Raw genomic sequence first — 17,547 nt, forward strand, 5'->3', positions numbered from 1 at the left:
TGGCATCTGCCTGTCTTGAGAGACAATGGTGTGCACCTCCAGGGGTGAAATCAAACTGCAAGCCTGGAAAGTGTGTATGGAGGTTCTGGGCTGCCCCGATGACAAGACCCCCTCTTGGCCTTGCTGATATGGTCCAAAGTAAAGCAGAGTAATACGTTTGGCACCAGCTTGGCTGCAGGAGTTGCCAGGAGGAGGCATACAAGGAGCAAAGTTTTCCTTCTGCTAGATGGGCTACCTTCCCAGGTTGATGAGCCCCATCTGCCCCTCACTTCCTTCTACAGCACATGCAGACCATTCGACCCACTGCTGGATTGCATATCTCTGTTAGAAGCAGACCAAGTCAGGCACAGTGACCTGGTGGTATAAGTGGCCCATTAGTGATGCATGTGACTCCTGCGTATCCATATCTTTTATTGTATAACCACTCATAGATCCAAAGATAGCAGATAAAAGCCCCACCCCTCATTGATTCATTTTTTTTCATGTAGACACAAAAGAATCTAGCAACATCTGCTACAACAGAGACATTGGCAGGGCAATGGAGCCAGCATTGAATAGAGAGCATCCATGACAATCTACTTAATGAGACAAGTCCAGTTTTCAAGTTCATGGCAGTACTAGCAATACAGTACTAGCTGTAATAACTACAGCTCTAAGGAAGAAGGATTGAATTCCTTCTAAGGAAAATCTAAGCCCAGGAAATGAGATTGAGGCTCCATACAAAATCTGGTTCTCAGCTTTTGCAGTGAAAGCCTGTAGAGCTGCTGGAACAAATTTGCCTCCTTTTGTGAATAAATATCAAAATCATGCTCTTACTGTATAAGAGTCATGAAACTGAATCCTGAGGCATTTGTAGGAATTGGCTTGTTCTAATCTGTGGTCCTCCATGTCCTCTTGGCTGCAGCTCCGGATGAAAGACTTGGACACTAAAGAAGAACTGGGTTTCCACCCTTTAAACCAATGGCTTTTTGAAGAAGATGGGTCTGAGACCGTGACAGAGCTAGCAGCAGTCAGACCAGATAAAGCACCACTTAAGGGTATGTTTCCCAACCACAGAACAAGCAAAACTAAATGCTCTCTTCCAGAAATTACCTCTGTGAAAAACATGGTAGGAAGGGCTATACATTATTCCAGAGCAGGTGAACAACCTTCCTGTCCCTAAGAGCCTCATGTGGTGGGTGGACATTTGGCTGTGTGCCAGAAGGGATAGCCAGTCATGGGCAATGCCATTAACACACTTGTTCAACACACACATAGACATTCAACTCTTTCTTTCCTTCTTTCCTTCTTTCCTTCTCTCTCTCTCTCTCTCTCTCTCACACACACACACACACACACCCCTTTCCCCTTCGATTTCCCAGCACTCCAATTCAGCAGTTCAAAGCTGCAATTAGTGTGCTAATATGCAACTATCTTGTCTGTGTTGGGAGTGCGAGACGGGATGCGCGGGGGGGGGGGGTTAAAGCCTCCACCAGCACTCCCATTGCAGATAACGTTCTGCCTGCACTGCTAAGAATTGAATAAGGACCTGGAATGTATGGAGAATACCATGTTGGCTTCTCCCAGTTGAGGTTCTGGCTGTGAACCACCCTGTGGATGAAGGGCAGTATACAAATTTAATAAAATATTTAAGTCCAGGCAAACTGGTTTAACTGGGTTTAAAAACTTGGAGAAAGGCATGTTTAAGTTACATTAAATTAAGTAGGACTTATATTCAAGTAATTAGGTTCCGCCCATCTCACTTTAAGCACCTCTAACTCTTGGAGGATTGCATCTGGTATGAAGGGTTCTGTTGGGTTACAGTAAAAGTGATTTTCTTCACATCCCAACTCAAACTCTGATAAATTAGCAAATTTAGTTGTACAGTGCTATGCAGAGTTCATGCATCTACTGCTCTAAAAATTGTTCTGTCATGCTTCCTAAAGACGTATGCATTACTATGCAGACGTATACAAAACTATGTGTTGTCATCCAGGCATCATACTAGATGATGATTTCCGTCTGTAGTGAATAATATTAATGCAGATTGATGTGAAGAGTTGAGCTACTTCCTCATAGCACTTTAATTGGTAGTGGCAGCAATTATCTAACTGGCAGGCTCAAAGGGAAAGCAGCTGATCTGGAACAAACAGCAGGGCTTTAGCCCTGTTAACTTTCCTTTTTTTTCTACAGAAAAATCAGCCGCAATGAATAGATGCTAACTGGAGTTAAGTCCTGCAATTAATATGAAAAAAGGGGATTTGTTTCTCTTGGCTTCTGCAAGAAATGACTCAAGTTTCATTTAATTGCACTTTTAAGTCATATTGACATAGTTTGGTGACAAAAGTTCTAGCCAGGAATGACAGTACAGATTTGATGTTGTTCATATTTGAATAATAAGCAGAATGCTATAAACTTGTAACACTGGGCTAAAAAGTGGAACTACTTTTTAGTAGCCATGTATTATGGGTTTTGGAAGTGTGCACGTGTGGTGTATTGCAAGAAATTATACTGAGAGCAGGGATGTTATTGGGGAGATACAGTAAAACAGGAATTAAGGAAGATAAGTACCAAGCTGAAAAAGAGGCAAATGCCATAAATACTCTTTTGTACACCTGTTTGGTTTCATTAAATATGCACTTCCATACAAATTTACTTGAGGGTAAGTCCCATGGAGCTTAGTGGGACTTACTTCTGAGTCGACCTGTAGAGGGCTGCCCTAAAGCATATTTGCTTGTCTATTGAAAATAGATGGAGTAGCTGATTGTAAGGTTGGCAGTTGGAAACTGTATGACGGGGTGAGCTCCCATTGCTATGTCTCAGCTCCTGCCAACCTGGCAGTTTGGAAGCATACCAGTGTGAGTAGATAAATAGGTACCGCTGCGGCTGGAAAGTAAACGGTGTTTCTGTGCACTCTGGTTTCCATCATGGTGTTCTGTTGTGCCAGAAGTGGTTGTGTTCATGACCATGGAAGTTTGACCCACAAAAGCCACTCCCCCAAAAACCCAGAAAAAATGTTCTCTGGTTTGTCTGATTGCTCCCCTTTACTCCTTCCCTCCATTTCTCAGCCAACCATCAAAAAGCAAACAATGAAGTAAAATACTCTGTTCTTATATATAAATTGGTGGTATGTATAGCAAGGTTTGGGTACTAATTTAGTGTTTTTGGATAAGTGATTTTTCTCATAGCTTAAGTTCATAAAGCAGGCCCTGTGTGGTTTGTTTATGAAGGAGGAAGGATATAGGACTATTGGTTTTATTTTTTACACACATATTAATTTTATGCTTCTCATAGGTTTCTTTGTCACATTTTCTATCGTTGATCTTTTTCCACAGTGGTTACTTACTCAATCGGTGTCCACACAGGAACATTACCTGCATCAGAAACAGAAGCAGATGTCTTCATTACAATATTCGGGGAGAACGGGGACTCTTACAAAAGAAGACTTAGGTGTTCAAAGTCATGTGCATACTTTGCAAAGGGTCAGGTAGGCTTAGAATTTGTCTAGCTGTTATTTTGAGGGGCTTTGTAAACTTCAACCAGAGTGTTCACAACACAGCTACCTCAAGCTCTGCTTTCACGGGCATTGCTATGTGAAATCATGAAAAATGCAGAAAATACACTTAAGATGTGTTCCCTCTCTATATTGCTTGTGAAAGTCGAAGAAAAAGGAGCTGCAACATTCAGAGCACACATGCAAAACAACACTTAAATGCTGGCAAATTAGCAGTGCTGATGCTGTCAGAAATAGCCACCTTCTATCATTCAATAACCAAGGGCTGGAATAAAAAAAATAAAAAATAGGTGGATTTTTTGCTCTGGGAATGTTTGTACAAGTTTATGGGGTTTTGGAGGAGTCATGAAGTTGCAAAGCTGAGGGGGCTGGGTCCAGACCTAGACATGGCTAGATGGAGCCATTGGGGCTCTTTCAGTGAGTCTGTTCTAAACATGACCAAGTCCAGATCCAGACCCGAGTTATTTCCCCATTCAGATCTGCATCCCCTTTGCTTTCCATGAAGACGGATCTGGCTTCTTCAGCTGCTATTCCATAGGGTAGCTGTATGCCAACTAGAAAATCTCTTGCAACTCCAGGAATTCCCATATCATAGCTCCCAGGGAATCTGAGGTTATTAAGATAACCCTATATATTTAAAGGATTCTAAATACAATTTGCAGACTACTGTGATGTGCATCAATACCCTGCTGAAACAACTTTGTTTAATGACAGAGAAAGGAGAGCCTCTCAAGCTTTACAGCTGCAGCCTTAAGGGAATATTCCTGGAACTATAAGCACAGGATGCCATAATTCTAATTTCTATTGACTCTTTTCCTATTCAAACCACTTCTCTTAAGGAATGTGTATAGAAATAAATACCATGCATATAAAATGTAAACTGGCACTGCTGTAGTTCAACCTCCATTCATTTAATGGGGTTTGTCTGGAAGCTTAATGCAAGACCTGCTGAAATAAATTGAGGTTGAACAGCAGCAGTACTTGGTGAATTGTGCCTATGATATTAGATATTTGCATATAATTCTGAACAGAAATCCAGGGTCCAAATCCAATGCAGATATCTCACTGCTGCTTTTAAAAGAAATGTGAAGAGATGGAATATCTGATCACAGATCTGCAACGCCTTGGCTAGTTTGGCCCTTTGTAACCACTAAAACAGCTGAGCAATTGAACAACTTGCACAGGAAAATTGTTGAATTTCCCTTCCTAGAGATTTAAAAGAAGAGAGTTGATAAGTATCTATCAGTGTCGTGAATCCTGCTCCTGCAGGGGTTGAGCTACATGACTCACGAGATCCCTTCCAAAAATTGGGAATCTGATTCAGCCGCATTAATAAGCCTAAATTGAATTTACTGCTTGTAGCTGTCACAACTGTATGATAGAAGAAGATGAAGCAATTCAATTAAATCAAATCACAGTGAATGAAGCTGGTTTATATTGCTTAAGTAATTATCTTTCTAGTTAAATGCTCTCATTGGTTTAATGGGTTAAATGAGTAGGAAATTGTCATTTTGCCTAACTAAAGCAGAATCTAAATCAGGCGAGCCAATTTAATAAAATGGTTTTGCTTTTCATCAATTACATTTCCAATGAAGTGTATGTGTCTTTACACAAAGGGAGAAATAACATAGGACAAAAATACATTCTGGCTAACAGCGAGAGCTGTGTAATGTAATGCATCATAAGGCAAATTCATTGATAACAATGGGGTGATTTTGACCACTGTTTCCTGAGGACTTTGATTTATTGTCCTATTGAAAGGGATTAATGATTGATTTCAATCTGAAAAGTACTAACAGGAAAGAAAGATGAATATTGCTGGTATAGCCTATTATGTACAACTCTGCATATAGTGTGCCACCATAACAAGATTTGCCATTTCAAATAACAAAATCAAAAGTGGTGCAATGTTCCAGAAGTTATTTACAATACATTCTTCTTGACTATTGACTATTTGGGGCTTTTTATACTTCCCATTCAGAGTTGTACTTTGTCATGGTAACTGTTTTTGGAAGAGTATAAATATGTGAAGGTAAAAATGTCAGAAATTCTATTTTTCTAGTTGAAATTATATTCTCCAGGCTACATTTCCTGGGAGTATTGTAGAATATACCTGGACCAAAAGATACATGTAAGAATCTGATTTTTAAAACCATAAAGCATTTCCATTTTATTTTAATTTAATCATGTTTTATTTCATTCTTCTTTGTCTCATTGTATAGAAGTTGTCAACAAGTAAAATTATAGCTGCTGCTGCTGATTCCATCCATCTGGTCGTCTTGCTACCCACATGTGCCCACACTTCCACCCACCCGCTCGTATTCTCTATCAAATGGGCATACATTCATTCCCTCTAATATAATTTATTCATCCCAACATGCATCTCTGCAGCTGCTACTGCACTGTTGTTTACTGGAAGCTAGAATAGTATTAGAAGTGTTCATTTGCACTAAAAAACCCACACCATTTTCTTGTCTTTATCAAACTCTCATGCACAGAAGACTGATAGCTTTCTGTGGTCAGTCTAATTGGCCATTGTTAGCATTGCCATCCATACTTAGAATTTGAAACACTATAAGGAGTAAAACTTAAGCACGCACAAATTGGTTGATTTGTTGTATTGCACTGTGCTGTCATTCACAGAGTTGCTGCTGAGTAGATGGAGAAAATCACTCATGGTATTAGTATGAACCAGCCATTTTCAAGCTTCTTGTGTCCATGGAATTCTTCTCATATCAACATTCCTGCCAAAAAACCTTTGCAGAAGAATCGGGGAGGGGGTGTTGTAGGGTCCATATGGGATACTGAAGAGTCCTATTGGCCCATGTGAACTGAGTGTATATCCTTGAATACACCCAGAACTCCCCTGCAGCTCTGTATTGTATGGCTAGCTGTGTGGTGGAAATTGAACTTCTATTACTAATACTTTAATTCAGGAACCTTTGCAGGAATTCCATGGTTCCAAACAACACAGTTTGAAAGTCATCAATTTAGACCAAAATACCAGAGACAGGGAGCTGGCCAATGAGTTTAAATCCTGAAACAGCTATGGATTTGCTGGGTTTATGCTGCACATACTGTTCAGCCACTGTGGTCTACCTGTAAAGTTAACAGCAACAGCTGCATACTTTGAATGCTGCTGGAAAATATTACTATAGGAATCATTTAGTTAATAAATGTATCTCAATCTCAAGTTACAAAAAGCATTTTAGGCATGACAGAGTTCTTCTAGTCTCTGAACAATGAGACTTTTGCATATGAATAAGGTATCTAAAAGCTATTGAATCAATATTGTGTTTAAGTACCAGTAAAAGGAACAACTGAATAGGAAAACGATTCTCTTTTCTAATAGAGTAGTTGAATTAAGCAATGTTTAATATGTTTTTATTAAGTGGATGTTGGCCCTGCTTTATTTCCTTTCCCCAATAGTTGAATACCTTCAGTGTCCAAGCAATAGATCTAGGAATGTTGAGCAAAGTGGTTGTGGAACACAATAGAACTGGTTATGGAGCGGGTTGGTACCTTGACCGAATCATGATACAAGAATCAGAGAAGAATAGTGACCAGTATGTATTCCTGTGCCAGCAATGGTTGGACAGTGGAGTTGGTGATGGAAAAATGAAACGAGAGGTGCAACTTCTTGGAAAAGTTAGGAAAGAGAAGCTGGCTGAAAATTTTCATGGTGAGATGCAAAATTATTAAAATATATTAAAGATTCTGTTTTGATAGATTTTATTCTGTCTTTCAGGGATGGGTCTGTTGAAACCAAAAAATGCTATTCAAATATAATATACCTTTATTCTAAGTAACATCATTCATGTATCCTCATGACATTTTGCAAAGCAGGATAATACAGTTAGAGTGTGTGTGTGAATGTGTGTGTACACACACACACACATACACTCAGAGAGAGAGAGGGGGGGAGATACAGAGACTAAGAAGTATAAGAAATGATTTAAAATTAGATTTGGGGATTAGATGCAACAGAAGGTGGTGAGGAGAGAAAAACAAATAGGAGACTTCTTCAGGCATGATGAATGACAGACCAAAGGCTCTTGTATCTGAAGCTATTTCTGATATATCTAATCTGTTCTAGCAGTATTTTCTATCTCACCTACACCCCATTTAGGGTAAAAAAGTAAACCCCATTTAGGAATGTTGTTTTAAAATGTGATGAACTGAAACATGCCCACAAACCCCTTTCTTGGTCAAGGGGGTGGAGAGAGTGTTGGTGAAGCAGTAGCAGCAGTTCCTGGATGTTACAGACGATCTGGATCCATTTCAGTGTGGGTTCAGGAGCAGTTTTACCACTGAATCAACCTTGGTTGCCCTGATGTGGCTGGGGAAACCCAGCCAGATGGGTGGGATAGAAATAATAAATGATGATGATGATGATGATGAAGAAGGAAGTGCATTGAGAGCAGCAGCTCATCCCTACTTGCTCTTGCCCCACCATTTTTCCCTGGGGAAATGCAATATTTAGCACTGAATAGGAGCAAATGTCAGTTGGGTTTTCTTCAGATTGATGCTTTCTCCGATTGATTGCTAAAGAATTATTTCTCCAGAGGAAAGTGGTGTGACAAAGGCAAAACCACTTGGACCTGTGCCTAGAAAGTGTGGGACAAGGGGGAAACTGCTCAGACCCATCCTTTCTAGACACGGGACAAGCTTAAGACTGGATGAGCCCTGGGACATGGGGAGTATTACTCTGTCCTTCTTGCTTAATCTCTCAGCAGTTTTTGATCCTATTGATATCATGTGAGCAGAAACACTGTTAAAATTGTAAAACAATGTACAAATTCAGAATAGTATATAAATGATTAACAATCACAGCACTATTGCTAGTATTGAAATATCAAGGGTTTAACTGTTGGCTTATTTCATGCACTCTGTGGCTAACAAAAGTTCAAAATTGTGGAGCAAATTCAGATTTCTGCAACACTACAGTCAATTTGTTATTTCCTACTGATTTGCTTTTCTAGGTACTTGGGATGTCATTGTTACAACTAGAGGCATTTCAAGCAATGCTATGAACCCTAAGTTGACTCTTGCGGTTTGTGATGACAAAGGGGCATCTTCTTCAGTCTTTATTCCCAAAGGATCATTTCAGAGGGCTGAGGCTTATCAGGCAACACTGGAGCTGGATAAGAAGTCTAATATGATATGCAAAGTTCGCTTGGAAGTAGAAGACACAGATGGGGAAATGTGGCATTGTCGTGAGGTAAATCCTAATTATGCATTTGTATATTATACTGGAAGAAAAAACTTCTTTATATAACCTTGTTGGGCTTCCAGGGACAAGGCTAAATCAAAGGCCCCGGTGTCCATTCCCTCATTCCTCTTCTTTTGCACAAATGGCCACAAATCACTAGGATATTCTGTTCATGGTTTTTATTAGGGATTAAATGTTACAGCACACTTCACACCCCAACAAAGATAGATCCCCCAGGGCATGAAGACAGCCTCCCGGATTAGGGTTTTAGACAGTCCCCTCCAATGGTCAGACAGAATTTTCACTCAGTAACATTTGGGTATCCAGTAGTAGATAGGTAGCCGTGTTGGTCTGCCATAGTCAAAATAAAAAAAATTCCTTCCAGTAGCACCTTAAAGACCAACTAAGTTAGTTCTTGGTATGAGCTTTCGTGTGCATGCACACTTCTTCAGATACACAGTGAGGTTGATGGACTTCCATTTCATGCGGCTCAATGTGGTGCCTTCCATGGTTCCAGTAGTAGATAGGTAGCCGTGTTGGTCTGCCATAGTCAAAATAATAATAATTTTAAAAAGTGTATCTGAAGAAGTGTGCATGCACACGAAAGCTCATACCAAGAGCTAACTTAGTTGGTCTTTAAGGTGCTACTGGAAGGAATTTTTTTTATTTGGGTATCCAGTAAAGGTAATCCAAAGACACCTTGTTGGGCTGCTTTACCTCTGCCTTCCTTGCTACTAGCATGCAGAAGGGGGGGGGGGCGCCCTCTTTTCCCTTGCAAGACTGTTCTACCTCTCTGGAGGCTGACACAAGCAAGCTCTGTGTCAGTGCATCCCCACTTCAGGGACTCAAGAGCAATCCCTTCTTCAGGCATAGCCTACTGCTCACTAGACCCTCAAATTCCTCCAGCCTCATTCCAGTCAGCTTCCCAGCCTCAAGGCACTGGTTAGGTGTAGCCTGAAGCTTCACACCTCCCCACTTGCTTGCCTGCTTGTTTAAAGCCATCTTTCAGTATTTCCTACTCCTTAATATTCTGCCTGTGTTATCTGTGTTTGCTGCTGCTTGGATAAATGCATGAATCTGACTTTTGGAACTTTTTGTAAGTAAAGTGTTTTAAACTTATTTTATGACTTCTACAAGAGGGATAGAAAAGAGTAGAGCACTTTGCAAGTGAACTAAATGGGATCAAAAGGTCTATATTTCCACATTATACTACTGCTTAACTTTTCTGAGTTTAAACTCTGCTACTAAGGGCTCTCTCCTGCTGTTGAATTAGTTTAGCCCCACATTTTGAATTCATTCCCTGTTTAGGGAAGTTTTTAATGTTTAATGCTGCATTGTGTTTTTAATATTTGGTCGGGAGCTGCCCAGAGTGGCTGTGGAAACCCAGCCAGATGGGCGGGGTATAAATAATAAAATACTACATTATTATATTATGTGCCCAGCCAATACGTTTGTTATTTACCCCCCACACATGGGTCGTGTGAATTCATATTTTTCTCCCACAAGACCTCCACTCTGTCCCCCTCCTCCCCTTTTCCCTATCTGCCTTCTGCACACAGAGAGGAAGCTGCCTGTCTTGTCCACCAGCAGGCTGTCTTAGCCACACTTTACTGGCAAGCCTTGCCTCTGAGCAATTGAAAAACAGAGGTACTGTAGAGCTGTCCCCAGCTATCTTTCACAAACCTACTCTCACTCTCACACACATATTCCTATTTAAAGGGATGTGATTTTCAGAAAGCATCTTCTAGTTGTGCTCAACAGTTATCTAACAGTCTTATGTAACATAATGCTCAGATCTGTTTGTCACATATCAGGCTATTTGCATAATATTAATATCTGTTTATAGCAGAACTATTACGGCTTCCATAGTATGCGTCAAAAATTTATTTGGGGAGAAATGTTTTCTTTTTTAAAAAAACATGAATGGTGGGGGCTGGAAAGATTCCCTCCCCGAGTCACTCAGTGAAGTAGTTGGCAGGTGGTTAGGAAGACAGAAGGAAGTGTTATTACATAACACAATTACAGATTTCACTATGGTAGTATGATTTCACTCTGATGATTGCCACTGGCTTAGCCAAGGGGTTGGGCGGGCTGTGGGGGGGGGGCTGATGGGAGCCAGAGTCCAGCAATATCTGCAAGGCTACTGCCTTCCCATGCCTAGTTTGGATGGATGAAAAAGGATGCTTTATTTATTAGTGGCTGGCTATACTTCACCTCCAGCTGATGTCTTTGAATGATTGTGTTTTGCGTTCCTTCAGTCCTTCCAAGGGCTGGAGTAAACCTGTTTCCTCTCTAATGCAGAGGAGTGACATTGTTCTCTAACATATTTGAACATTTATTTATTTATTTATTTATTTATTTATTTATTTTGCTTATAATACAGTGACCCCTAAAGAGTTTGCATAAAATATTAAAACTAAATATAACAAAATATGGAAATGAAAGAGTATATATATATATATATATATATATATATATATATGCTTTCGTAGATTTTCACGGGTACAGGAATGCAGGTTTTGGTGTCTTCGGGTGTCTTCCCGTGTAAGAGTCGGGGTGTCTGTGCGACGTTTCGACGAGGTCTCACTCGTCATCTTCAGGCTGGTGCTTTCGGCTTCTTGTTACTGGAACAGAGCAGAATCTGGTGTTTGAGTTCCTATAAATACTGTTGAGGGGTGTGGTGTATAGCCTCCAACGTTCTGGGCAGAGAGGAAGTTCCTAGATTAGTGTGCCTTTTCTTCTTTTGTTCCTTAGTTACTTGAGGGATATCTTGAGTGATTTCATGAGTGATATTCTGAATACCACTGGGTGGGTCATTAAGTGTAGATTAGTTGCTAAAGCTTTCGTGTCTTGACCTCTTGAGCTTGTGAAGAGTTTTTCTGAGAAGATGGCTGTGCTGCATTTAGTTGTGCTCTGGCTTGGCTTCGTGTATAGCCCGCCCAACCCCTTGGCTAAGCCAGTGGCAATCATATACACAAAGCACAAAACCACAGCTCGCCCCTATACACGAAGCCAAGCCAGAGCACAACTAAATGCAGCACAGCCATCTTCTCAGAAAAACTCTTCACAAGCTCAAGAGGTCAAGACACGAAAGCTTTAGCAACTAATCTACACTTAATGACCCACCCAGTGGTATTCAGAATATCACTCATGAAATCACTCAAGATATCCCTCAAGTAATTAAGGAACAAAAGAAGAAAAGGCACACTAATCTAGGAACTTCCTCTTTGCCCAGAACATTGGAAGCTATACACCACACCCCTCAACAGTATTTATAGGAACTCAAACACCAGACTCTGCTCTGTTCCAGTAACAAGAAGCCGAAAGCACCAGCCTGAAGATGACGAATGAGACCTCGTCGAAACGTCGCACAGACACCCCGACTCTTACACGGGAAGACACCCGAAGACACCAAAACCTGCATATATATATATATATATATATATATATATATATATATATATATATATCAATAAAAACAGAAATCTATTATCTAGGGACATGGCATGTGCTTAAAAGTAGCTATTGTTTCCACTTCCTGGATTGCATGTGGGTGAGTGTTACCAATTGAGAAGGCCTGCTGTCTAAATATCACAAGGTGACATTCCACTGATCATAGTATATATATATATATTTAAAAAAATGATATTTATTAAAGTTTCAAAAAATGTTACAAAAATAAGAAAAAGGAAAAGAAAAAATACAAAATACAGAAAAATAAAAACACTTAAAAACAAATCAATCTTTCCATGTCTTGTCTTTCATTTACTTGTTTCCCTGACCTCCTCACACCTCCCTTTTTTGTATTCCAGTTCAGTTATTTAATTCAGCAAATCCTTTCCCTCTTTGTTTTTATCCTAATCCTTTAACTTAATATATTGTAACTTTGAATTCTCACCTGTTTACAAACCATTTTTACATACTCCTTTGTAACATTGCTGCTAAAACCACTTAACTTCATTCTGACATCATTCTAACATTCATTAATTTTGCAGTATTTTTGTAAATAGTCTTTAAATTTCTTCCAATCTTCTTCCACCGGCTCTTCTCCCTGGTCTCGGATTCTGCCAGTCATTTCCGCCAGTTCCATGTAGTCCATCACCTTTATCTGCCATTCTTCCAGGGTGGGTAGATCTTGTGTCTTCCAGTACTTTGCAATAAGTATTCTTGCTGCTGTTGTAGCATACATAAAGAAAGTTCTATCCTTCTTTGGCACCAACTGGCCAGCCATGCCCAGGAGAAAGGCCTCTGGTTTCTTCAGGAAGGTATATTTAAATACCTTTTTCATTTCATTATAGATCATCTCCCAGAAAGCCTTACTCCTTGGGCACGTCCACCAAAGGTGAAAGAATGTGCCTTCAGTTTCTTTACATTTCCAACATTTATTATCGGGCAAATGATAGATTTTTGCAAGCTTGACTGGTGTCATGTACCACCTGTATATCATTTTCATAATATTCTCTCTTAAGGCATTACATGCCGTAAACTTCATACCTGTGGTCCATAACTGTTCCCAGGCAGCCATCATTATGTTATGTCCAACATCTTGTGTCCATTTAATCATAGCAGATTTCACCGTTTCATCCTGAGTATTCCATTTCAACAGCAAGTTATACATCTTTGACAGAATCTTGGTTTTGGGTTCTAATAGTTCTGTTTCCAATTTTGATTTTTCCACCTGGAAGCCAATTTTCTTGTCCAAATTATATGCCTCCATTATCTGATAATAATGAAGCCAATCTCGCACTTTATTTTTTAGTTTTTCAAAACTCTGCAATTTCAATCTGTCTCCCTCTTGTTCCAAAATTTCCCAATATTTCGGCCATTTAGGCTCCGTATTGAGCTTTTTCTGCATCTTCGCTTCCATCCACTGATCATAGTATAGTCAGCAAAGCCTCCTCTGAAGATCTTAGTGATCAGCCAGGTATGTTGGCCTGCTAGGTATCCTGGTCCTAAGTTGTTTAGAGCTTGAACATGGCTCAGTAGCTAATCGGCAGCTGTAAGAAACGTTCTCATATATTTATTTGGATCAGCTACACCAAGGTGCTGACTTCAATATTACCTAGTAAAACATGGCTCTATATCTACATATTCTCAAACTGGCTATTATATTCTGGACTTGCAACTAACAAAGGGAGACAGTGACAATGCCTTGACAAAAGTACCTGCCATGTAAACTGACATCCCAGGAAAGAGACAGAACACCAAAGTGACAGCCTCTCCAAGTATGTCTAGGATGCTGAAGCTAAAGTCATCAATTGCAGCAAAATAGCTGTGTTGCAGAAAATATAAGGAATTTTCCCTGACAAAATAAAAGTCAAAATGCTTCTGAGGAATAGCTTTTAATTCATAGTTGTAACTGAAAGTCTTGCATTGTTTCTAAATTGCTCCGCTGATGATTGCATTTCCCAGAAGGTGAAAGATGCAAAAAGGGGGTCATCTCTTTTGGGCCTCGTCCTCAACAACAGGGAGGAACTGATCAATGAAGTGAAAGTACAGAGAACCTTGGGAGGAAGTGATACACAAGCAAGGGAAAGCTGAGTGTAGTTGAACATGCACTCTGGACTATAAGGAGGCTCATTTCAAAAAGCTAAAAGAACTATTGGGTGAAGTCCAAAGGTCAAAATTACTCAAAGAGATGGGAGTCCAAGATGGATGGGAGTTTCTTAAAGGTTAACTACTGAAGGCACAAAGGCTGGCAATTCCAACAAGAAAGAAAAGTGGGAGGCACCAAAATAAACCGCATAAGAAGAAGAAGAAGAGTTTGGATTTGATATCCCGCTTTATCGCTACCCGAAGGAGTCTCAAAGCGGCTAACATTCTCCTTTCCCTTCTTCCCCCACAACAAACACTTTGTGAGGTGAGTGGGGCTGAGAGACTTCAGAGAAGTGTGACTGGCCCAAGGTCACCCAGCAGCTGCATGTGGAGGAGCGGGGACATGAACCCGGTTCACCAGATTACGAGATTACCGCTCTTAACCACTACACCACACTGGCTTACGGATGAGCTGTGTTGGAAGAAGGGACTATATAAGAAATGAAAGAAAGCAGAAATCACAAAGGAAGAGTGTACATGAGTAGTCAACAGTTGCAGGGAGAAGGTTGGGTGAGGCAAAGCTCAGAGGGACATCCACCACCTCACCTGTAGATGTAAAGGAGTTGTGTGTCATCAGCATATTTCTGACTCCATACTCCAAAACTCCAGTTAGCCCCAGACAGCAGTTTCTTGTAGATGTTAAACAGCACAGGGGATAAAATTGAACTCCGAGGAACCCCACGTTGAAGGCTCCACAGGGCTGAAGAGCACTCCCCAAGCATCACCCTCTGGGGGGGGGGTGAAACATCCAAATAGGACTGGAACCACCACAAAGTGGTGCCACCCACCCCTAACTTAGACAGCCACTCCAGAAGGATACCATGTTTGATGATATCAAAAGAGGTCTGAGAGGTCGAGGAGAATTAACAGGTACATATTTACCTCTCTCTCCCAACAGAGGTCATCACGTAGGGTGACGAAAGCAATTTCTCTTCCGAAACCAGGCCAAAACCCTGATTGAAATGTAAATCAAGAAAATCCATTTTCCCCAACAGCATTTACACAAAATATATTGGGTCTAAATGAAATACTAGTTACCGTATTTTTTCCATGTATAAGACTAAGTTTCCCCCCTAAAAAATAATGTCCACAATTTGGGGGCATCTTATACACAGATAGATCTCCCCCCATTTTCTTAAATCAGAGTCCCCCCAATAGGGGGCATCTTATACATGGGGGCGTCTTATAGATGGAAAAATGCTTTCAATAGGTGATATCCAATGAAGTCATGCTCTGAGCTGACCCATCAATGGACGTATTGCTTTACTCGAACTTTGGATATTGGTGTGTGTGTGTGTGTGGTTTGTTTTTTTAAAGCTCTTACAAAACCATGTTTTCCACTGTGTATTCTGAAGTCATTTTTAAAGTAGGGTTTTCAAGAAACATCCTCCACAGAGGGTGATAAATTCACATCTCATAAGTATTTACAGGAAGGAATGCTTTTTCCTGCAAGTGTTGGACTGATTCAAACATTCAGAGGATGATAGATGATATTATATATGTAGGGAGATAAACTCTTCTGTGCTGCCTTTGGTGGCAAAGTCCCCTGCAAACAGGGGTGCAGCGTCTGCGATCACCACCTGGGTCAGACACACATGCACTGAAGGTGGGTGGGGAGCACCGCCAGGCAGCACACTCACCCACCAGAGCCCGCTGCTTCCGCACTGTGGCTGCCTTGTAGCATTGGGCTGTCTTGCAAGGAAGTTGCCTCCACAGCTCCCTTGTGCACTGGGTCCCAGCATTGGAGAGGAGCGCTGCCGCCACCTCTCCAACACTTCTGCCCCTGGGTCAGGCTTGACTTTGGGGTGGAGCTGCAGCTGGCTCACAGTGTTGGGCCACCATCTGAGGAAGCTGCCTCTGCAGTTCCCTCTAGTGTCGGAGAGGGGCGGCAACACTGCCAGTTTCTCCACCACTTCTGTCACCCCGGTCAGGCCTGACCCAGGAGTGGAGATGTGGCCAGCTGATGACTGCACCCTCCCTCTTCTATTCAGCTGGCCCAGGGCAGGCCTAAGGAGAAGGAGCCAGTGCTACCGCTGCCCCAGCCCCAAAGCGCGGGCCCAGGCGCGGCTTCTCTCAATGAGGAAACCTGTTGTGGGGGCACCTAGTTGTGCCCCCTTTAAAAAATGCACCCGGAGCTACGGCCCCCAAGTGCCCCCCCGGCTATGCCGCTGCCTGAAAGTGTGGCTCAATGCTTGTAATTGCACCGTGGCTAATGTTTCAATATCTCATTATCTGTACACAATAGATAATGAATAACTATGCTTAGGATATAGCATGCTCTAGTTTTGAACCAGTAGAGCTTACGTTATCTGAATTGATGGCTGGAGTCTGGGACTTAGGATTGATTCTCACAATATGACTGCCATGTGGTTGTGTCTGCTTGGAAGATACTCATTTGGTGTAGACCCCATTGCTGTCTTCAAGGGCTATGGAGTTCTGTATGCCAGCTGGGGACTGGATTGGAAAATCTCTCACCCTCCAGATGATGCTAGATTCCAAATCCCGGGAACCCCAGCCCATGAAGCTGACCATCAAGGATGATGAACATCTCGAGAACATGGGTCCACCCATCCCTGCCATAGGGTGTGTCCATTGGTTTCATGCCCTGTTTGTGAGCTTCCCAGAAACAAACTATAGGCCTACATGGAGCTTGGTTTGATCTATACATATCTCATTTTGCACAGGTGAAACTTCAGCACAGAAAAAGCAAACAAATCCTGGAATTCCCGTGTGTCCGAGATTTTTCAGATGCTGAAGGAAGCACAATGGCTGAATTTCCAGTTCTCACAGCTGGCTGCAACTTTTTAGCAGGTTTGTTAATTGCCACACAGATTTGTTTGCTTGTTTATTTCATTTGAAACATTTTTACCTCACTCTTCAGCCAAAAGGGCTCTCAGACCTGTTTTCATCAGATTTGTAATACCCACCCACACCCACACACCACAGTCCCTGCAAACGTAAAGATTTAAAATACACAATAAAAAAAGGAAAATGGGAAGAGTAGGGAAGAGGAAAATAAGAAAACACTGACACCAATTTCCTCAGTGGTGCTTCTGATCAGCTGGAATAGAAACAATTCAGGAAGAGGAGAAGTCCTATGGAGTAGATCTCTCAGCCGAGCCAATGGGGTGGCCCTGCATCTCATGCTTTTCTCTGTTACAGCCTAAAGAAAGACTGCTGCTGGTGACACATGAGAATTGGCAAAGCCAGAAAAGGGAAAATCTTATAGTTCTGCTTACTTTACTGT

The 17,547-nt window shown here is 41.3% G+C and overlaps 1 protein-coding gene across 3 annotated transcripts in view; it reads left to right on the forward strand.

Moving 5' to 3' along the window:
- Positions 1-17,547, forward strand: part of LOC309538335 (lipoxygenase homology domain-containing protein 1-like) — a 179,666-nt gene that overhangs the window by 136,793 nt on the left and 25,326 nt on the right. For all 3 annotated transcript variants that reach the window (XM_082233720.1, XM_082233722.1, XM_082233721.1), the window contains 5 exons: positions 905-1,037; positions 3,315-3,466; positions 6,923-7,175; positions 8,476-8,714; positions 16,985-17,111. In XM_082233720.1, the coding sequence (XP_082089846.1) occupies positions 905-1,037; positions 3,315-3,466; positions 6,923-7,175; positions 8,476-8,714; positions 16,985-17,111 (904 nt within the window). The remainder of the gene's footprint in view (positions 1-904; positions 1,038-3,314; positions 3,467-6,922; positions 7,176-8,475; positions 8,715-16,984; positions 17,112-17,547) is intronic.

The sequence above is a fragment of the Podarcis vaucheri genome (genome assembly GCF_965113315.1).
Source record: "Podarcis vaucheri genome assembly, chromosome: 8".
Lineage (NCBI taxonomy): Eukaryota > Metazoa > Chordata > Lepidosauria > Squamata > Lacertidae > Podarcis > Podarcis vaucheri.